Source organism: Anomaloglossus baeobatrachus, chromosome 8 (genome assembly GCF_048569485.1).
Source record: "Anomaloglossus baeobatrachus isolate aAnoBae1 chromosome 8, aAnoBae1.hap1, whole genome shotgun sequence".
Taxonomy (NCBI): domain Eukaryota; kingdom Metazoa; phylum Chordata; class Amphibia; order Anura; family Aromobatidae; genus Anomaloglossus; species Anomaloglossus baeobatrachus.
In genome coordinates, this window is record NC_134360.1 from 202,513,671 (window position 1) to 202,536,797 (window position 23,127).

Genomic DNA, 23,127 nt, shown 5'->3' on the forward strand with positions numbered 1-23,127 from the left:
CACCCCAGCTCTTCTGCTGCTGTAGACTAGTCATCTCGGGGAATATGGCCCAGAAGAGTGACCATACAGTGCTATGTATAGCATACAAGCACAAGTACAAATGCACACTGCAGCCCATGCAATACAAGCAGCATAGAAAAAAACCTGTGCCCCAGCACCCTTGGTTTTCTGCTGCTGTAGTCTAGCCATTCCAGGAGAATATAGCTAAGACTAGCGACTGTACAGTGCAATGTATAGCATATAAGCATAAACACAAATGAACACCTCAGTCGTGCAATACAAGCAGCCTAGAAAGCCTGTGCCTTAGCACACCTGCTTTCCTGCTGCTGATGTGTCGCTCCCCAAGCGGGCATATAGCGACCTATGCAGTAAAAAACAACACATGTACACACTGCAGTTATATCGTGGTCAGCACTATGTGTGCCTCTTACCGCCCGCCTATAAGCGGGTGTATGATCGCCACCGTCCTGCCTTGGTGCCGAAAGTCCGAGCTCGGACTGCAGTAATGGCTGCCGGCTTCTTCCCCAGCTCATGTGAGGAGGGGCGGGCCGTGGGCGTGCCCCCAAGGCAGAGCGGGAATCCGGCGTCCGACAGTGTGCAGTGAGAGGGCTGGAGCATGTAAAAAGGCTCCAGCCCTCGGCGCTGCTGATTGCTCAGCGCCTGTCCCCTTCCCTGAGTGACAGGGAGGGGGCGGGAACGAAGCGGCACTAGGCCGCAGAAGCCGGGGACTGGATTTATAAGCGCCGCCGCCGTAAAAGCGCGGTCGGCGCCCAGTCCCCGGCGAACTACAAGTCCCAGCCGCGCCGCCGCTCCCGGAGCGTCCGGCGCGGTAGTTCCCAAAACACAAAGTCACTCAGCAAAGCTGCAGTGACTGTAACCCTTTACTGTCCCCGGCGCACTAGCACACCCAGCAAGTCTGGAGTGTGCTGTGCCTGTGTGTACGGGGACACAGAGTACCTGTAATGGTGCAGGGCCATGTCCCTGAACGGTACTCCAGCTCCGTATCCAGCAGGTTCAAATGGGTCTGTGGATGGAGCCCGGCGTCAGAGCTTTGAGGCCGGCAGGATCCCACTTCCTCAGAGCCCCTCAGGGGGATGTGGAAGGAAAGCAGCATGTGGGCTCCAGCCTCCGTACCAGCAATAGGTACCTCAACCTTACAACACCATCAACGGGTGAGAAGGGAGCATGCTGGGGGCCCTATATGGGCCCTCTTTTCTTCCATCCGAAATAGTCAGCAGCTACTGCTGACTAAAATCTGTGGAGCTATGCGTGGATGTCTGACCTCCTTCGCACAAAGCTTGAAAACTGGAGAACCCGTGATACCACGGGGGGGTATAGCCAGAAGGGGAGGGGCCTTGCACTTTTTAGTGTAGTGCTTTGTGTGGCCTCCGGAGGGCAGTAGCTATACCCCAATCGTCTGGGTCTCCCAATAGAGCGCTGAAGAAGAAATATTTTTAGGATGATATTTACATTTGTAGTCATTAGTATATTGTATTTATGACAGCAATTACATATATTATATAATTACATGCAATTACATGTATATATAATTAAAAAAATATATTTTTGCATTTAATTTGGCCACGTGGCTTTTAGGCATTATAGGTTTATAGGACATAAGAAGCATAAAAGGTAGAGAGGAGTCCTACACATGCTTGGTCCACACATGGCCACTCACATTACGGAGATAGGTAGCAGATCTCAATGCTAGAATTGGCCTAGAAATGGTCGTTCCTAGTGTTGAGTGAGTAGTTAGTGAGTTCTGTCCCCTACTCGCATATTCATTACGAGTAGCGGACACAATATAAGTCAATGGGGAAATACCTGCTATGTAGCGAGTAACCCGAAAGCCGTACTATTCGGGCGAGTAGCGAATAGTACGGCTTTTGGGTTACTCGCTACTTAGCGAGTATTTCCCATTGACTTACATTGTGCCCGCTACTCGTAACGAATATATGAGTAGTGGACAGTACTCGCTAACAGCATAGCGAGTACAATAGTTAACTGGTCGCTCAACACTAGTTATTCCAATTTCCCTTCCCTCCGACGAGTTTTTTTTACTAAATCTGACAGTGTTGATCTATTGAATCTTGAAAATAAGAAATTTAAAAAAAAAAAAAAAGAAAAAACACAAAAAGACCCCACATTTAGTTTTCTAATATTTTATTTTTATTATACTAGCCTCGCCAGGTCAAAAAAAAAAATTCTGTATACGTTGTCAGGCAGCTTTTTTTTTTAAGGGACCGGACTGGGCATTTACTCTTTAGATAGAACCCGGAAGAGAAGACCAACAAAGATCAGATTAGCATCGGAAAAGAAGCTGCGAGGAAAGGGTGAGGGTGCTTATTATTTTTTGGCTACTTGTCCGAAATAGAGCAAAATACTCATAAAAAGACCCATAACTCCATAGGAGCACAATATAATTTCCATGTGTATAGTCCTTAAAAATGACTAGAACATATAAACATTACATAAAAAATAATCATTAATCTCCATGAGCTTCTTCAGTCTCCCGAAATAATCTTTTAGTAATCATTTAAAGAAACAAGTGAGGTGCTGTTGACATCTTGATTCCTTCCACAATTGTCCATAGCATCGGATATGTGGCATGTCTTTTTTTTTTTTTAGCAAGATTGACATTTTAGGAGGGAGACCACATTTATTCCACAAGTTGTATTGTACATGGAAACAATACAGGATGATGAAAGAAGAATGTGCTGGTAATTTATTTTTTGTTTCTTTAGCACAATATATAAAAGCAAATAAAATAAACATTCCAGTAATCAGTTCCTTTCAAAAATTACTAATTGTTTTTCTTGGACTAGTGTCTCTCCTTGTTTTCTTCTCAGTATCAATTCATTATTATATATATATATATATATATATATATATATATATATATATATATATAGATATATATAGATATATATACATATACACACACACACAGACACGGTACAGACCAAAAGTTTGGACACACCTTCTCATCTCTAGAACAACTGTTAAGAGGAGACTTTGTGCAGCAGGCCTTCATGGTAAAATAGCTGCTAGGAAACCACTGCTAAGGACGGGAAACAAGCAGAAGAGGCTTGTTTGGGCTAAAGAACACAAGGAATGGACATTAGACCAGTGGAAATCTGTGCTTTGGTCTGATGAGTCCAAATTTGAGATCTTTGGATCCAACCATCGTGTCTTTGTAGAAAAGGTGAACAGATAGACTCTACATGGCTGGTTCCCACCGTGAAGCATGGAGGAGGAGGTGTGATGGTGCGGTAGTGCTTTGCTGGTGACACTGTTGGGGATTTATTCAAAATTGAAGGCATACAGGACCAGCATGGCTACCACAGCATCTTGCAGCGGCATGCTATTCCATCCGGTTTGCGTTTAGTTGGACCATCATTTATTTTTCAACAGGACAATGACCTCAAACAGACGTCCAGGCTGTGTAAGGGCTATTTGACTAAGAAGGAGAGTGATGGGGTGCTACGCCAGATGACCTGGCCTCCACAGTCACCAGACCTGAACCCAATCGAGATGGTTTGGGGTGAGCTGGATCGCAGAGTGAAGGCAAAAGAGCCAACAAGTGCTGAGCATCTCTGGGAACTCCTTCAAGACTGTTGGAAAACCATTTCCGGTGACTACCTCTTGAAGCTCATCAAGAGAATGCCAAGAGTGTGCAAAGCAGTAATCAAAGCAAAAGGTGGCTACTTTGAAGAACCTAGAATATAAGACATTTTTTCAGTTGTTTCACACTTTTTTGTTAAGTATTTCATTCCACATGTGTTAATTCATAGTTTTGATGTCTTCAATGTGAATCTACAATTTTCAGAGTCATGAATATAAAGAAAACTCTTTGAATGAGAAGGTGTGTCCAAACTTTTGGTCTGTACTGTATATATATAACGGACATTAAAATAGACCAATTACAAACTCATTAAAAATATTGGAAAGTCCGGCCATGTTAAACTCTTTCTCTAATTCACTAATTGATGAATATTCTTTTGCTTCAAATGCTGGAAATCTGTAATATATCAAAATTCAATAGATTTTTACTCATTTAAAAAAATGTGTCATCAGAAATTGATATATCAGGTTTTTATGTTATTTAGCTGTGTTACTATACACATAGAAATGTATACACTCCAGTTGATATTTGGGTCACCAGAGCAGTCTGGTACTATCTACAGCTAATGTGTCGACTTTTCTGCATCAATTGGGACAGATTGAGCAGAGTCATCTCATTACAAATAATGGGTTACCGAGTTCTTACTGTTGTATCTTTGAAGATCCAGATACAACAGAAAGGTAAAGGCTCGTTTAGATGAGCAGATAATTGTGAAGTAGTATTTGTTAGAACATTTATTAACCAGTTATCAGCTTATGTAAATATACCGAAAATCACTAGAATGAGCAAAATGCTTATCTGTCAGCATTTGGGTTGGGTATGCCGGCAGTAAAATGATCATCTTGAAAGTGTAAACAAGACATGTTCTGTCAATAATAATGAAATTCTATGTGCACAGATTTCAATGATGTCTCTCTTATCACGTTCTGTGTTGTTGTTTAATTACAATGCTTGTTTTAGCACCAGAAACCTATCATTGCTCGGCCTACATCACCTAGTGCCTTGCAGTCAGTCACGCCCCCTCCTCTGATAGGCAACTAAAGGGGGTGTTACACGTAGCGATATCGCTGGCGCAAGTATCCGCCCCCGTCGTTTGTGCGTCACGGGCAAATCGCTGCCCGTGGAGTACAAAATTGTTTGAAGTGGTCACACGGGACTTACCTGAATAGCGACGTCGCTGATGCCGGCGATCCACCTCCTTTCTAAAGGGACGGTCCGTGCGGCGTCACAGCGGCATCACTAAGCGGCCACCCAATAGAAGTGGAGGGGCGGAGATGAGCGGGACGTAACATCCCGCCCACCTTCTTCCTTCCGCATTGCCAGCGGCCACAGGTAAGCTGTAGTTCGTCGTTCCCGAGGTGTCACACATAGTGATGTGTGCTGCCTCGGGAACGACGAACAACATGTGTCCTCTACAATCAACAATATTTTAAAAAGGAATGACGTGTCAACGATGGACGATAAGGTGAGTATTTTCCATCGTTAACGGACGTTCCTTGCTGTCACACGCAACGACGTCGCTAACGATGCCGGATGTGCGTCACGGAATCTGTGACCCCGGCGACATATCGTTAGATCCGTCGTGACGCCGTGTGACGCCGACTTTACTCTTTAAAGACATTGTCTACAGAGAGCCTAGCGTGGGAGGGGGCATCTATTTCAGCTCTACTGTATTGGTAAATCTAAAAACTCTGTGTCAGAACTGCTGCACCCAGTAACCTAAGTGATACGTCATTGGATTCAGGGTCTCTTTGTCTACATCATGCTGCTCTCAGATGAGGTAGCAAAAGCCTGCTGACAGATTCCTTTAAAGGGAAGCTTTGATCACAAAATAAATGACCTATTGTTTAAATCATAATTTTGTATCACATGTATTTTTTTTTTAAAAATATACATTTTTTTCCCCATATCACAATCTTTATTGAAATACAAAATTTAGTAATCTTGCATTTTTCACAATGGCCGGTGGTGCTTTTTTAGATTCATACTTTTTAGGAAGGGCTTAGGAGAGAGATTTGGAAGATAGCTAATAACACAGAATCTACCAATCACAATAGTCGATGTCACAGCTTACCTGCTCCCCCTCCCTTCACAATTACCTTTCAAGAACTAAGAATAGGAAGCGCAAAAGGGTCTTACCCGATAAACACATAACAGGTGATAAGGCATTGTGCTCACCTTGTATGGTTGTTAGACACGTAATCAGTTGTTGCAGAGCCCACATGCTCAAAAGCCAGGGAAAATCAGGAACCAAATAAAAGTGGAACTATATCAGTGAATCTCTTGATGAAGCAGTGAGGACACACTTCAAAACGCGTAGAATAAAACCATCTACAATTCAGCAGCTTTGGATTTATGTATTGCCTACAGCAGCGCAGAATAGTTCCACTTTTTTAGTTGGTTCTTCACAATTATCTTTGCACACGCTCATTAGATGCTTCAATACAAAACATAGGGTCAGAGTTTGTTCATGGCAGCTAATGTTCATGTGCATTGCCTGAAAATCACAGGAAATTGGAGTCTACAAAAGCGCCATTGGTCAATGTGAAAATTGCAAGATTTCAATATTTATTTTTAGCACAGATTGTGATATTAAAAAAAATGTAGTCAATTATTTTTCAGAAGTACATTAATACAAAAACCTGATTTAACACTAGAAGTCCCAGGAATTTCAAGCTCCATAGGGTTCCAATGGTAGAAATGTTAAATGACCCCTCTCTGGGACTTCTAGTGTTAAACCATAGGCCATTTTCTGTTGATATCTTCACTTTAAACTGGTTTTTCAAACTAATTAAAAAGATGGACACAGAGAGCCAACCACAGTCTCAATGTTACACATAACAAAACTGGTAAGACCAGTGATTGGCTGCAGCAGTCATGGAGGGAAACGGGATGGGACAGTTGCTGCCACGGTAACATGAAAACAAGGAGGATTGGGGATGTGGCACTGGAACCGCAGAGATAAAATGGACGCGTGTATATTACTAATTGTTTTAATTAAAAAGCTGCACAGTCAGAAATTCAGTTAAAGGGAACCTGTCACCAGATTTGGGGCTTATAAGCTGCGGTCACCACCACTGGGCTCTTATATACAGCATGTTAGAATACTGTATATAAGAGCACAGGCCGCTGTGTAGAACGTAAAAATCACTTTATAATACTCACCTAAATGGTCAGTTCGGTTCAGACTGGTCGAATGGGTGTCTCCGTTCTCCGGTGCCTCCTCTTTTGGCCATCTTTGTCCTCCTTCTTCTGAAGCCTGGGTGCATGACGCGTCCTACGTCATCCACACACACCAGCATTGAGGTCCCACTCATGCGCACTACAATACTTTGATCTGCGCTGCTCAGGGCAGATCAATGTGCGCCTGCGCAGGACCTCAATGCCGGCGAGTGTGGATGACGTAGGACGCGTCATGCACCCAGGCTTCAGAAGAAGGAGGACAAAGATGGCCGAAAGAGGAGGCGCCGACACCGGAGAACGGAGACACCCATCTGACCAGTCTGCACCGCCCCTTAGGTGAGTATTATAAAGTGATTTTTAGGTTCTGCACAGCGGCCTGGGCTCTTATATACAGCATGTTAGAATACTGTATACAAGAGCCCGGTGGTGGTGGCCGCAGCTTATAGGCCCCAAATCTGGTGACAGGTTCCCTTTAACTAGTGAAAGCCAACACAGATCTAGTACTTTACTCACCTTTTATGATCAGGAGGTAATTTAATTTCACACAAAACGCTGATCATTTTTTCTTTACATCTCTTTCCACTTGAATCAACATCAACTTTACAGGTTTTCTGGAGAACCATATATTCCTACAGAAGTAATAAAACAAAGATAGAAAGAAGATACAAGTATTATTCCCATTCACGAGGCTCCATAGGTCACTGGCGGTCGGAGGTGTGTTCCGTGCCTGCCGCTGAAAGTTCTCACAACGATGCTCCATAGGAATCTACGGACATTGTATGACATTACACCATTGGATTACGTCGGAACTTGCAGGATTTATTTTGACGTAATAAATTGGTGAACGAGGGCATATGTAGGAGTCTTTATCAAATGAACATTTTTTTCATGTGTCTGTCTCTTTTTTGTCTCATTTTTTAACTCTAGAATTCCGGGTTAGTAATGGGGGTTTTACAACCCAAAACACGTGTCTGCAAATGGAGTTTCTAGTTTAGCTGTTTATCCTAACTCTGAACTCATGTGGTAAGATTGATTAGGCTGAGACTACATGGGGATTAGAACAATTCCTTGCATGACATTTGGCATACGCTCGCAGCACAGCAGGAGCCAATTGTCATGCGAGTGTCACGTGACTGTGGTCCGATCGTGCAATCAGACCACAGCTGCGGAGGGGAGGGAGGGCCGCCGGTGCAGAGGAGAGGGAGGGATTTATCTCCCGATCTCCTCCATTGCCAGCTGATGGGAGAATCGCACTGCTCTCGCGTTACACTGGTGTAATGCGAGAGCACAGCGATGTTTCACTTGCCCCATAGACTTGAATGGGTGCGAGTGAAACAAGCTCGCATTGCACCCACAGCATGCTATGACTGTTTTCTTGGTCCAATTAGAGCTGAGAAAATAATCGCTCATGGAGCGGGCACACAGAGTAATATTGGTCCGAGTGGAGTGTGAATTTTTTATAGCATTTGACTCACTCCGTATTACTTGCCGTGTGTCCTGGGCCTTAAACGGTTGATAGTGACTTTTAGGATTGCTACATCCAATACGTGGATCAAGTCCTCTTAATTCTGAAGAAGCGACGTGCACCTCTAACGTTATCATCTTAAATGCATCACCTTTTGCCAATTCTCTTGGAGAAATTATTAAGGTTGTGTTCACATGCTGCAAATGAAAACCACATCTGACCTGAGACACAGCGGTCTTTGAACTGCTTCACGTAGCATCACTTAAAGGGGTCGTCCACTACCTTAACATTGATGGCTTATCCTTAGGATAAGTCATCTATTTCTGATTAGCCGGGGTCCTACACCGTACACCCCCGCCGATCAGCTGTTCTCGGTTGCTCAGTCCTGAAGTTGTCCCATCTTCTGATAGAGTCCACGGCCGGGTATTGCACATTCACCTCCCATTCTAATCAATAGGAGGCAGATGTGCAGTACCCGGCTGTAGCTGCTATCACGTGACAGAGCAGCTCCAGGACTGAGCATTTTCTGTTGCCGCCACCATGGACGGCTGATTGGTTGGGATGCAGAGTGTCGAACTCCGGCCAATCAGACACTGATGACCTATCCTAAGGATAAGCCATCAATGTTAAAGTAGTGGACAATCCCTTTAATTCTGCACGGAAACAGCGGTTTTATCTCTAAACCTGTGCTCTTTTCCCAGGAAAATTAAGTGATATTTCAACAAGATGTTCATGGACCGCAGTAGCTCGGACTCGCTGCAGTTTTTGACCACAAGTCCTGTGCCTGTGACCTCTTCCCCCTGCACTGGGGATGTGTACTCAATATGCCCTATAAAGCCTCATTCACACATCCATTTTTTTTCTTGCATGTGAAAATAAAAGGGACTATTCTCATCATTCTTCTGCAACCAGATTTTCACCATTTACTTAATATGGCAGCATTTACCAGCAGTGATTTTCTCGGATGCCAAAAATAAAATTTAAAAAAAAGCTTCTCATATCCATCGTAATGTTAAAAAACAGCACCCATGGTCTGTACACTGATGTCATGTGCACGCGGTCCGTGATTTTCACTGACTCAGACTTGTATTGCGGATGATACTCTAATATTTGGATCAAAAACGGGCGTCTCTGTAGCTTTATTTTTTTTGCACAAAAAAACAGACCTGTGAAAAGCGCATGCACCTATTATACCTATGTTCTATCAACAAAATCACAGACAGAAGTCTCACGTACCGTATTTTTCAGTTTATAAGACGCACTGGATTATAAGATGCTCCCCCAAATTCAGAGCAAAAAAGGATGAGAAAAAAAATGGAGTCCATGTTATAACCCGGTGGCGTCTTACCAGAGGGAGCGGTGTCACAGGAGGAAGGGGCGGTGGGTATCCCACAAGCTGTCGGCTGTGCTGGTGATGGGGCGGCTGTGCTGGGGTGGCTGCGGGCAGTGAGGGCTTCAAAGAAATTGCGCCCAGAGTCAGTGCATGTGCAGTGTGATCTGTCGTCTCACTGACAAGCCGAGATGTCATCTGCACAAGCACCACCTCCCGACGCCGGTTTCCTTAAGTCCGCTGCTGGGAGATCAATGAGGCGGCGTGTGTGCAGATAAGATCTTGAGCAGAGAGCTCCATCTAAGCACGCGCCAACTCCAGGCACCATTATTTAAAGTGCTCACCGCCCACCCCACAGTGCCAGCCCAGCCGCCGCAGCCCCAGCCCAGCCGCCACAGACCCCGCCCAGCCGCCACAGACCCCGCCCAGCCGCCACAGACCCCCGCACAGCCGCCACAGACCCCCGCACAGCCGCCACAGACCCCCGCACAGCCGCCACAGACCCCCGCACAGCCGCCACAGACCCCGCCCAGCCGCCACAGACCCCCGCACAGCCGCCACAGACCCCCGCACAGCCGCCACAGACCCCCGCACAGCCGCCACAGACCCCCGCACAGCCGCCACAGACCCAGCACAGCCGCCACAGACCCAGCACAGCTGCTGCAGCATTTCCCCGATCTCCTGCAACCCCTCTCCACCACCCCTGAGAAGCTACATTCAGATTATAAATTATCAAAATATTCCGTATAAAATCACCATTAAATATTCATAAATATCAAAAAGCCTTTAAAAGAGAAACCGTGAAGGATTCAAAATAAAGGGGATGGTGACCACTTTATGATAAAATAGTGTTTTTATTAAATTAATTAAAAATAACATATTAAATATTCATAGAAAATACAAGACTGGATCAAATTCCCAAAAATATTAGCAGCGGTTTATCAGGTTATAAAGTGCTTAGTGCAAAGACCAACCATGTATAAATATCAATTAATTATATATAGCAAAGTGCAAAATTAATATTAAAGTAATGATTAGTTATATATAAATTAGATATAAGGTATACTGAATAATGCCTAAAAAAATAAATATGAAGTGCTGTAATGTGCAAATCAATTAGGGATTAGTTTACCTTCAAATTGGTCAAAGAGGTCCTGCGTACCGTTATACCACGACGCGCGTTTCAAGCGATCTTTTCCACAGGGGGTGCTCTGCAGTATTTCCCTGATCTCCTGCAACCCCTCTCCACGACCCCTGATAAGCTACATTCAGATTATAAGACGCACCCTCACTTTCCTCCCAAATATTTTCGAGGAGACGTGCATCTTATATTCCGCAGAATATGTGATACGTCTAAGGCTATGGTCCCACAATGAGGTTTTGATTATTTTTTGAGTCAAAAACGCAGCATTTTACAGTTCCAGCAAATTGGATCGGAGTTATAGAAATCTCCTGCCCGTGGCACTTCTTTGTTACTCAGAGTAACCTGACCTGCCGTGCGTGTTTCACATCTGCAATATGGCAATTTCTCCTACGGATACGCTGAGTTTTATGTGCAGATTTTTTTCCATAGACTTTCATTAGAAAATCTACAGGTGAAAAACGCATATGCGTTTTTAGTGTATTTTCACAGCGGAAACTAATCAAAAATGCATGTAATCCATAAGTAAAAAAAAAAAAAAGCATCTTTGTGTGCAGGAGATTTCTGAAACTATGCTAAAAAAAAAAAAAAAAATGCAGCAAAAATGCAACGTGTGAACATAGCCTTAATGTAATGGATGCAGAATTGTAGGTAATATGAATTATTGGGGAATGGATATTGGCTCCTACATGAATATACACAGTATGAGTATTAGGAGTCCACAATAGGGATGATCGAATACCCTATTATTCGCTTTGCTAAATATCCGACGAATATCTTGCCGATATTCGAGTATTGCGAATATTTGACCCCAATGCAAGCCTATGGGAAACCAGAATAATTTCATGTTGGACCCGTCGGTGAGCTGTGGTGACTGAGTAAAGGCTGAAATGGATGGGAAAAGGCAGAAACAGTATGGGCACAGCCTGTAGAAGGTGCCTCACTGCATTTCTGCCCCCTCCCGATTCATCCAAGATGACAGGACGCACACTAACGCGCCGCCCGCATTCACCCTCTTCCTCTTATTTCTGTCGCATGTGCCATGACACATGCGACAGAAAACTCCTCCCCGGGTCCAGCTATGTCACCCCCCGTAACCCCCCTGGTGTTTTCCGGTGTTCCCCCAGTGTTTTTACTTTTTTGCAGCGTTTATCCCCCGCATCCCTCCTCCTTCACAATGAACGCGGCTGTCAGCTCAGCTTCCTGTGTTCAGTGAGAGCTGTGGAGCTGCACTGGCTGCACGCACTCTGCTGCTGTGACCCGGGGAGAGTGGGTGCAGATTCTTTGCACCCACACACGTCACATGGAGGGTCTGCACTCCTAGAAAATGGGGGACACGTTCCCTGAGCGTGCCCCACATATTCTAGAAGGTCCAGAGTCGTCGTGGGACTTCCAAAATGGATTACAGGGATTTATTTTTTTTTACAATAAATTGGTGTAAGAGGGAATGTTTTGGGGAGTGTTTTTTTCAAATATTTTTTTTTTGTCGTCTATTTTTTTTTTCTATTTTTATTACTGACAGTTGGTGATGTCAGGTATCTGACAGATGCCATGACATCACCAACTGCTGGGCTTGATGTCAGGTGACATTACACATCTGGTATCAAACCAATTTATTATCCCGTTTGTCACCGCACCAGGGCAACGGGATGAGCTGGGTCGAAGCGCCAGGACTGGCGCATCTAATGGATGCGCCACTTCTGGGGCAGCTGCGGCCTGCTATTTTTAGGCTGGGAAGGGCCAATAACTATGGACCTTCCCACCCTCAGAATAGCAGACCACAGCTGTCTGCTTGTGAACCAATTTGGGGGGAACCCAATTTTTTTTTTATTTATTTATAAATAATTATAAAAAAAAGAGCCTGGGGGGCCTCCAAATTGGATACCCAACCAAAGTAAAGCTGCCAGCTGTGGTCTACAGGCTGCAGCCATCTGCTTTACCCTAGCTGGCTATCAAAAACGTGGGGGACCCCACGTCGCTTTTTTTTTTTTTTTAATTATTTATTTTTTGGGCTAAATGCAAGGCTAGGCACCCTTTAGTGCAACATGAAAGTCACTAAAGAGTGCCAGCTTAGAATATGCAGGGAGGTGGAACATTACATACGTGTTTGACATCGGTCTGCCTGTCTATCTATCCTTTTTTATCCATCTATCTATCCCTATCTATCCCATAGAGGGATAGATGGATAGAGAGCGGGATAGAGAGCGGGATAGAGAGCGGGATAGAGAGCGGGATAGAGAGCGGGATAGAGAGCGGGATAGAGAGCGGGATAGAGAGCGGGATAGAGAGCGGAATAGATGATATTACAGCTTTTATTTGTGATGTATGTGTTTCCCTCCCAACAGTATGTGTGATGGAGCAGTGACCCTTCGGGAGCTTGGATCTGAGTTCTCGCAGGGTCACTGCCGGTCAGTGACGTCACTCTGAGTTGTGCTTTATGGCAGCACTGAAGTTCTTGCAAGCGGTAATGTGTTGACATCACCGACCGTGAGAAATTAGCTGGAGTTACCCCTGCAGCATCGCTCACGGAATGAGGCTGCATTGAGCACTCGCTCACAGACGTCGCTGAATTAGTGTGGATTACGCCGGACCTGGATATTTGAGGGGTTAATAAAGTAGTGACAGAGGGGCTTTTTGGTGTTTTATTTCAAATAAAGGATTTTTCGGTGTTGTGATTATTTACTTTACTTACAGATTAGTGATGACGTGTCATAGACGCCTGCCATTACTAATCTTGTACTTAGTGGCACTTATGTGTTGCTATTAACTCCTTATTACCCCGAATTGCCACCGCATCACGGCAATCGGAAAGGGCCGGTGACACGCCGGGACTGTCGCATCTAATGGATGCGACATTCTCAGGGCAGCAGCGGGCTGATATTCTCTGCTGTGAGAGGGGGGCCGTAACCATGGCCCTCGCCCACCCCAGCCTGAGAATACTGGCCCGCTGCTGTGTGCTTACCTCGGCTGGTATCATTTGGGGGGAACCGCATGTCGTTGTTTTAAATAATTTATTTATTTTACTACACGATATAGACCCGCCCACCAGCGGTTGTGATTGGTTGCAGTAAGACAGCTGTTACTCAGTGTGGGGGCGAGTCTGACTGCAACCAATCATAGGAGCCGGTGGGTGGGGGAAGCAGGGAATACGAGATGGAATAATGTGTGGCCGGCATTTTCAAAAGCTGGAGAACCCGCCACAGTGTGACAGCCGTGCAGCGCCGCGCCGGTGATCGGTGAGTAAGAAAAAGAGAGAGGGAGAGACTGACTGACCATAATGGCCGCTGGCTTATATAGCCCCTATGACGCCGTGTGGCCAAGCCAATCACAGTAACACCACAACAAAGATGGCTGCTGCGTTACAGTGAGGGCAAGCAACGTCAGATGTGTTTATTGGCTGGAAAAAGGCGCCAGGAAGTCCAGAAATGAAAATGAAAGTATCGGAGCAAACACCATATTAGCTGTCAGATACCGAATACCTCGAACACCCCATTATCCGTCGGATAGTCAATAGTGGCGAATACATTCGCTCATCCCTAGTCCATAATTAATGGCTCTATATAACATTGTACAGGTGAAGATATAAGGCACTTTCTTCCCCACTCACCTGGATGTTTCTTCTGTCCCCCTGCAGCAGGATCAGTATTATCTTACCAGTGAACATTAGTTTCCCGGTCAGTTCTAAATCTGACGTCCATTTTTCTACAGTTCTGACATATTTGTTCTTCGCTCTCATGTGATCTAAATGTAGAAGCGTCGTCCACGTCCCGTCGTCAGTCATCGCGGACGGAAGACGTTTCTCATCTCGGATGGAATTCCCAATTACACTGGTAAAATTCTGCTGCGTCCACAAGACCAAGTCATGAATCATGGGCTGAGAGCGCCGCTCCCCGGCCTGCTCCAGTAGTCTGTCTCTGAGCTCCTCACACTGGGCCCTGGTGAGGTCTCCGGAGCTGACGGAGATATTCGGGAGACCGGACGGATACGTAACGGGCAGATCAAATACAAGACGCAGCCGGACGTCAGGCTCCGATGTCCTCCGCACCTTGGTCTGTATCATTACTGTTATGCTGCTATCTACAAAACATGGACACCCAATCAGCCACAGTCAGAGGAAAATGCATTCACCAAAAGCTTTATCTTTGCTTAAGGGGCGACCAGACTCAAATATTAACAGTTATATAAAAAAAAATTATAACCTCTATTCTGTGATTATTTTTTTTGTTGTCCATCCCTCAATATGTTTATTTCTTAAAGGGGTTATCCACTACTAGGCCAAGCCCTTCTGATTCCCCTTGTTTCCCCCAGTTACAATTAAAGACCATGTACTCACCTGTTGTGCTGGAGCTGTTCCAGCGCTGTCCATTCAAGGCTCACATGACGTTATGACGTCACGGGAGCCCTGTGTCCAATCACTGCCGGCTTCTCACTCCCCACCTTCGGACCAAATGAGTAATCGACAGGAAGTGAATGACAGCCACAGTGTGCACTTCCTGTTGATTAGCTCATTTGGTCTGACGGCTGGGAGAAAGAAGTCGGCAGTGTTTGGACACGGGGCTCGCGTGACATCATAATGTCACGTGAGCCCCGCACCGACAATGCTGGAACAGCTCCAGAATAGGAGGTGAGTACAGGGTCTTTTATTTTAACTGGACGGAAACAAGGGGAATCAGAAGGGGTTTACCTAGTAGTGGATGACCCCTTTAGGAAATAAACTTTTTGAGGGCTAGGAGAATTGGTCAGAGGAAAAGGTGCATGGTGCGGTACATAGACTTTTCTTGAAGAATTATGTCCATCTTCATAGAGCACGCTTGTAAAAACAAGTACTTCTGCAATATACTGCTTATCAAAATTTGCAGCCGTTCTTCACATAATAAAGGCAACCTGACAGCAGGGTTTACCCCTATGGACTAAGTACAGCGCTGCAATTGTCATTAAATGCTTGTTTCAAGTAACCCCAATAATCAGGGAAAGTTGCTTGTATAAATGTAAGATCAGTATTTTAATCTTTTAATCTTTTGTTCCTGCATTGTATTGCATGTATGCATTGTATACAGCTCCGTCCTAGGGGCATTACTCTACATTTATCAACATTAAACCTCATTTGCAAAGTATCTGCCCATTCTGACATCTTATCCAGATCGTCTTGTAATATTTCACATGTACACACGATGTATGCCATACACTTGTATATATGTACACACGATGTATGCCGTACACTTGTATATATGTACACACGATGTATGCCGTACACTTGTATATATGTACACACGATGTATGCCGTACACTTGTATATATGTACACACGATGTATGCCGTACACTTGTATATATGTACACATGATGCATGCCGTACACTTGTATATATGTACACACGATGCATGCCGTACACTTGTATATATGTACACACGATGTATGCTGTACACTTGTATATATGTACACACGATGCATGCCGTACACTTGTATATATGTACACACGATGTATGCTGTACACTTGTATATATGTACACACGATGTATGCCGTACACTTGTATATATGTACACACGATGTATGCTCTACACTTGTATATATGTACACACGATGTATGCTCTACACTTGTATATATGTACACACGATGTATGCTCTACACTTGTATATATGTACACACGATGTATGCTGTACACTTGTATATATGTACACACGATGTATGCCGTACACTTGTATATATGTACACACGATGTATGCCGTACACTTGTATATATGTACACACGATGCATGCCGTACACTTGTATATATGTACACATGATGTATGCTGTACACTTGTACATATGTACACACGATGTATGCTCTACACTTGTATATATGTACACACGATGTATGCTCTACACTTGTATATATGTACACACGATGCATGCCGTACACTTGTATATATGTACACATGATGTATGCTCTACACTTGTATATATGTACACACGATGTATGCCATACACTTGTATATATGTACACACGATGCATGCCGTACACTTGTATATATGTACACATGATGTATGTACACATGATGTATGCCGTACACTTGTATATATGTACACATGATGTATGCTCTACACTTGTATATATGTACACACGATGTATGTCATACACTTGTATATATGTACACACGATGCATGCCGTACACTTGTATATATGTACACATGATGTATGTCATACACTTGTATATATGTACACACGATGTATGCCATACACTTGTATATATGTACACACGATGCATGCCGTACACTTGTATATATGTACACATGATGTATGTCGTGCACTTGTATATATGTACACATGATGTATGCTCTACACTTGTATATATGTACACACGATGTATGTCATACACTTGTATATATGTACACACGATGTATGCCGTACACTTGTATATATGTACACATGATGTATGCCATACACTTGTATATATGTACACATGATGTATGCTGTACACTTGTATATATGTACACACGATGTATGCCATACACTTGTATATATGTACACATGATGTATGCTGTACACTTGTATATATGTACACACGATGTATGCCATACACTTGTATATATGTACACACGATGCATGCCGTACACTTGTATATATGTACACATGATGTATGCTGTACACTTGTATATATGTACACATGATGTATGCCATACACTTGTATATATGTACACACGATGCATGCCGTACACTTGTATATATGTACACATGATGTATGTACACATGATGTATGCCGTACACTTGTATATATGTACACATGATGTATGCTGTACACTTGTATATATGTACACACGATGTATGCCATACACTTGTATATATGTACACATGATGTATGTACACATGATGTATGCCATACACTTGTATATATGTACACATGATGTATGTACACACGATGTATGCCATACACTTGTATATATGTACACATGATGTATGTACACACGATGTATGCCATACACTTGTATATATGTACACATGATGTATGTACACATGATGTATGCCATACACTTGTATATATGTACACATGATGTATGCTCTACACTTGTATATATGTACACACGATGTATGCTCTACACTTGTATATATGTACACACGATGTATGCTGTACACTTGTATATATGTACGCTGTGCACTTGTATATATGTACACATGATGTATGCTGTACACTTGTATATATGTACGCTGTGCACTTGTATATATGTACACATGATGTATGTCATGCACTTGTATATATGTACACATGATGTATGCTCTACACTTGTATATATGTACACACGATGTATGTCATACACTTGTATATATGTATACATGTACACGTGTGCCATACACTTGTATATACTTGTATATATAATGTACACATTATGTACACCATACAGTTGTATATATGTATACATGCACGCACAAGCTAATGCACACTATTACCTACAAACAGCACGTTCTCTTGTATCCTACAATGTATGAATGGATCTCTCTGGATCACTGGCAGGTAAGAGATCTAGTGCGGTCACCTGAAGATGAGAGGACTTCACATTCCCCCGGATCACAGTATATGGCAGCCAGCACCGAGCTCTCCTCCTGTGCTGCCTCTGACATCTCTGCACACAGCCTCACACTCAGGACTTCCCGCACTTCCCTTTCCGCCTCCAGTCTAATCACTGCTGTCATTCCGGCATTACCCACTAGAGGGCAGCATTTCCCCAAGATTGGACCTTGTTGAGCCTTTGTACGCCCAATGCTCAGTATAAGGCCTTATTCACATTTCTGATCAGTATTTCATCAGTTATTTGCCAAAATTTAGCAGACAAGGAGAAAAAAAGACGCTGTATAGTATATCCATAACAAATGCCATAAAATACGCTTTATGGCATTTCTTATGGATATACTATGCATTTCTTTTGTGAGACAACCCTTTTAATGCCCCCAAAAAATGGATAGCTGATCAATGTTGTACATGGAAGAGGAGGGTCCCCACTGATTATTATGGGGTCTGTCTGTTTCTAGATGTCAGTCTTTACAACAGTACAAAGCTCTCCGTGCTGCGCTTTTTCTTCCGTTCTATTATTTACATAAGTTATACAATACATCCATTATGGACATTAATTCTCTTTGCGGTCTTCGTTCCTTTTGCTGCTGCGTTCATTCAGTTTTAAAAACGCAGCATAAAGGCTATGTGTGATGAAGCCCACGGGTCACAATCACACGCCTCGTTCTGTTTCACGTCTGTCAAAAACGCTTTTTCTCTCGTTTCATCCATTTTTGAAAACAGAAGAAGGTACGGTGGACTATATGCGGTGGACTGTGTACGGTGGACTATATGCGGTGGACTGTGTACGGTGGACTATATGCGGTGGACTGTGTGCGGAGGACTGTGTACGGTCGACTGCATGGTGGACTGTGTGCGGTGGACTGTGTATGATGGATGGCGGTGGACTGTGTGCGGTTGACTGTGTATGATGGACGGTTTGCGGTGGACCGCGGATGATGGATGGATGGTGGTGGACTGTGTGCGGTGGACTGGGTATAGTGGACGGTTTGCGGTGGACTGTGTATGATGGATGGCGGTGGATTGTGTGCGGTGGACTGTGTATGATGGGCAGTGTGTGGTGAACTGTGTGCTGTGGGCTATATGCAGTGGACTGTGTACGGTCGACTGTATGGTGGACGGAGTGCAATGGACTGTGTTTGATGGATGGTTGGCGGTGAACTGTGTATGATGGATGGCGGTGGACTGTGTATGATGGACGGTTTGCGGTGGACTGTGTATGATGGACGGTTTGCAGTGGACTGTGTATGATGGACGGTTTGCAGTGGACTGACTGCGGTGGACTGTGCATGATGCGTGGTTTGCGGTAGACTGTGTGTGGTGGACTGTGTATGATGGGCGGCGTGCAGTGGACTGACTGCGGTGGACTATTTGCATTGGACTGTGTATGATGGATGGTTTGCAGTGTACTGTGTACAATAGACTGCATGGTGCACAGTGCGCGGTGGACTGTGTATGGCGGACTGTGCGCGGTGGTGGTGGACTGTGTATGATGCACGGTGTGCGGTGGACTGATTGTGGTGGACTGTGTATGATGGGCGCTTTGCAGTGGACTGTGTGCAATGGACTGTATGGTGTGCTGTAGTCTGTGTATGGCAGACTGTGTGTGCTGGTTTGTTGATGTCAGGACAAGGACATACTAATCTGCAGCCCCTCCATTACTTGCTGGAGAGGGTACGTGGCTGTCAGACCTGCTCCGTATGCTGCAGAGGAGCCTCACAATGCTGCCGCACTTACATGTTTTTTTTGTTGACCAATGCGCTCTTCACCCTCTCAGAATATTCACATTTACCTCTGTTCACACGCTGCAGATTTTGCTACAGCATTTCTGTAACTGAAAACCTCAGCTCAATTGCTTTAGCAGACACACATTTTCTGCAGGTATTAAAGGTGGAGTCACACATAGCGACGACGACAATGACGTCGCTGCTAAGTCACCATTTTCTGTGATGTAGCATCGACGTCTCATCGCTGTCGCTGTGTGTGACATCCAGCAACGACCTGGCCCCTGCTGTGAGGTCGCCGGTTGTTGCTGAATGTCCTGCTTCATTTTATGGACGTTGCTCTCCCGCTGTGAAGCACAGATCGCTGTGTGTGACAGCGAGAGAGCGACCAACTGAAGCGAGCAGGGAGACGGCGTCTGGTAGCCTGTGGTAAGCTGTAACCACGGTAAACATCGGGTAACCAAGAAGCCCTTTCCTTGGTTACCCGATATTTACCTTAGTTACTGCTTCCTGCACACGTAGCTGGAGTACACATCAGGTAATTAACCCGATGTGTCCTCTGGCTAGGAGTGCAGGGAACAGGGAGCCGGCACTGGCAGCGTGAGAGCGGCGAACGCTAGTAACTAAGGTAAATATCAGGTAACCAAGAGACGTGCTTTCCTTGGTTACCCAATATTTACCTTAGTTACGCTTCCACGCGTCGCTGCTGGCTGGGGGCTGGTCACTGGTCGCTGGTGAGATCTGCCTGTTTGACAGCTCACCAGCGACCATGTAACGATGCAGCAGCGATCCTGATAAGGTCAGATCGCTGGTCGTGATCGCTGCTGCGTCGCTATGTGTGACACCACTGGTAGTCAGTGCAGTGCAGGCGGATACCGGCTCCCAGCAGCGGTGTACTGTCTGACACTGATTGTGCTCGTCTGTAGCAGTCATGGCCCCTTTTCTCGGGTGCTCTGCGTTTTATACCTTTATGGCACATAACATGTTACATTGTGGGGCCTGTACTCATATATATAGGGTGTGCTCACACAAGTGTATGACTTGCATGAGGATTGCATCGCACTACCCAGACCAGCTGGCGTCTCTCATGGCAGGAGTTGGTCAGTTTTAGGGTGGAAACACATCTATGCGAGTAAAATCGGTCCGACTGGGCTGAAAAAAACTCGGCTGATTTTAGTTCACGTTAGGTGCGAGTGCAACGCAAGTGCGATGCTATTTCTGAATAAATTAATGATTTTACTAGCGTGTGTAATGCGTGTGTAATGCGTATTTTTTACTATGTCATCTGCCATTCAGCGCTGCTACATGGCCGCTGACAGCAGACACAGACAGCCATGTAGCAGAGCTGAATGGCAGATGACAGCAGACACAGACAGAGCCGCACTGTCAGAATGAACTCGGGTGAACTTAACCCGACTTCATTGTCATGCTGCGGCTCTGTCTGTGCCGCGTCCTGATTAGCGGTCACCAGTGAAGGACTCACCGGTGACCACTAATCCCCCGAGTGACTGAAGTTAGCAGCCCTCTCTCATACTCATCGATCCCCGGTGCCGCGCTGCACGGCGTTCACACTGCTCCGGCGGCTTTTACTATTTTGAAAAAGCCGGCCGCTCATTAAACAATCTCGTATTCCCTGCTTTCCCCGCCCACAGGCGCCTATGATTGGTTACAGTGAGACACGCCCCCACGCTGAGTGACAGGTGTCTCACTGCACCCAATCACAGCAGCCGGTGGGCGGGTCTATACTGTGCAGTGAAATAAATAAATAATTAAAAAAAATGGCGTGCGGTCCCCCCCAATTTTAATACCAGCCAGATAAAGCCATACGGCTGAAGGCTGGTATTCTCAGGATGGGGAGCTCCACGTTATGGGGAGCCCCCCAGCCTAACAATATCAGCCAGCAGCCGCCCAGAATTGCCACATACATTATATGCGACAGTTCTGGGACTGTACCCGGCTCTTCCCGATTTGCCCTGGTGCGTTGGCAAATCGGGGTAATAAGGAGTTAATCGCAGCCCATAGCTGCCACTAAATCCTAGATTAATCATGTCAGGCGTCTATGAGACACCCTCCATGATTAATCTGTAAGTTACAGTAAATAAACACACACACACACACATGAAAAAATCCTTTATTAGAAATAAAAAACACAAACACATTCCCTCATTACCAATTTAATAAGCCCCAAAAAGCCCTCCATATCCGGCATAATCCACGGACCTCCAGCGTCACTTCCAGCTTTGCTGCATGGAGGTGACCGGAGCTGCAGAATACACAGCCGCTCCGGTCACCTCCAAGCAGCAACTGAGGTGAGTAGCGCGATTAGCTGAGCTGTCACTGAGGTTACCTGCGGCCACCGCTGGATCCAGTGACAGCGGGTAACCTCAGTGACAGCTCAGCCGATCGCGCTACTCACCTCAGTTGCTGCTTGGAGGTGACCGGAGCGGCGGTGTCTTCTGCAGCTCCTGTCACCTCCATGCAGCAAAGCTGGAAGCGACGCTGGAGGTCCGTGGATTACGCCGGATATGGAGGGCTTTTTGGGGCTTATTAAATTGGTAATGAGGGAATGTTTTTGTGTTTTTTATTTCTAATAAAGGATTTTTTCATGTGTGTGTGTGTGTTTATTTACTGTAACTTACAGATTAATCATGGAGGGTGTCTCATAGACGCCTGACATGATTAATCTAGGATTTAGTGGCAGCTATGGGCTGCCATTAACTCCTTATTACCCCGATTTGCCAACGCACCAGGGCAAATCGGGAAGAGCCGGGTACAGTCCCAGAACTGTCGCATATAATGTATGCGGCAATTCTGGGCGGCTGCTGGCTGATATTGTTAGGCTGGGGGGCTCCCCATAACGTGGAGCTCCCCATCCTAAGAATACCAGCCTTCAGCCGTATGGCTTTATCTGGCTGGTATTAAAATTGGGGGGGACCGCACGCCATTTTTTTTAATTATTTATTTATTTATTTCACTGCACAGTATAGACCCGCCCACCGGCTGCTGTGATTGGGTGCAGTGTGACACCTGTCACTCAGTGTGGGGGGCGTGTCTCACTGCAACCAATCATAGGCGCCTGTGGGCGGGGAAAGCAGGGAATACGAGATTGTTTAA

At 45.1% G+C, this 23,127-nt stretch overlaps 1 protein-coding gene across 3 annotated transcripts; it reads right to left on the reverse strand.

The window, feature by feature from the left end:
- Positions 1-2,146: 2,146 nt before the first annotated feature.
- On the reverse strand, positions 2,147-18,350 carry RWDD3 (RWD domain containing 3). Of its 3 annotated transcripts, none has more exons than XM_075321046.1 (4): positions 18,255-18,350; positions 14,352-14,821; positions 7,322-7,437; positions 2,147-4,021 (listed from the first exon to the last, which is right to left on the reverse strand). In XM_075321046.1, exons 1-4 carry the CDS (start codon positions 18,337-18,339, stop codon positions 3,910-3,912), a joined length of 783 nt encoding a protein of 260 aa, XP_075177161.1. In that variant the 5' UTR covers positions 18,340-18,350; the 3' UTR covers positions 2,147-3,909. The 3 variants fall into 3 exon arrangements, with proteins under 3 accessions (XP_075177161.1, XP_075177163.1, XP_075177162.1); XM_075321048.1 differs by having other exon boundaries at positions 14,352-14,817; positions 18,255-18,318; XM_075321047.1 differs by having other exon boundaries at positions 18,169-18,260.
- Positions 18,351-23,127: the final 4,777 nt, after the last annotated feature.

Coding starts and splice junctions, on each gene's coding strand:
- RWDD3 (XM_075321046.1), bottom strand. CDS start 18,339: ATGTCAGAGGCAGCACAGGAGGAGAGCTCGGTGCTGGCTGCCATATAC. Junction 7,438..14,351: donor GGGACAGAAGAAACATCCAG/GTGAGTGGGGAA, acceptor TTACTTCTGTAG/GAATATATGGTTCTCCAGAA. Junction 4,022..7,321: donor TTACCTCCTGATCATAAAAG/GTGAGTAAAGTA, acceptor GATATATTACAG/ATTTCCAGCATTTGAAGCAA.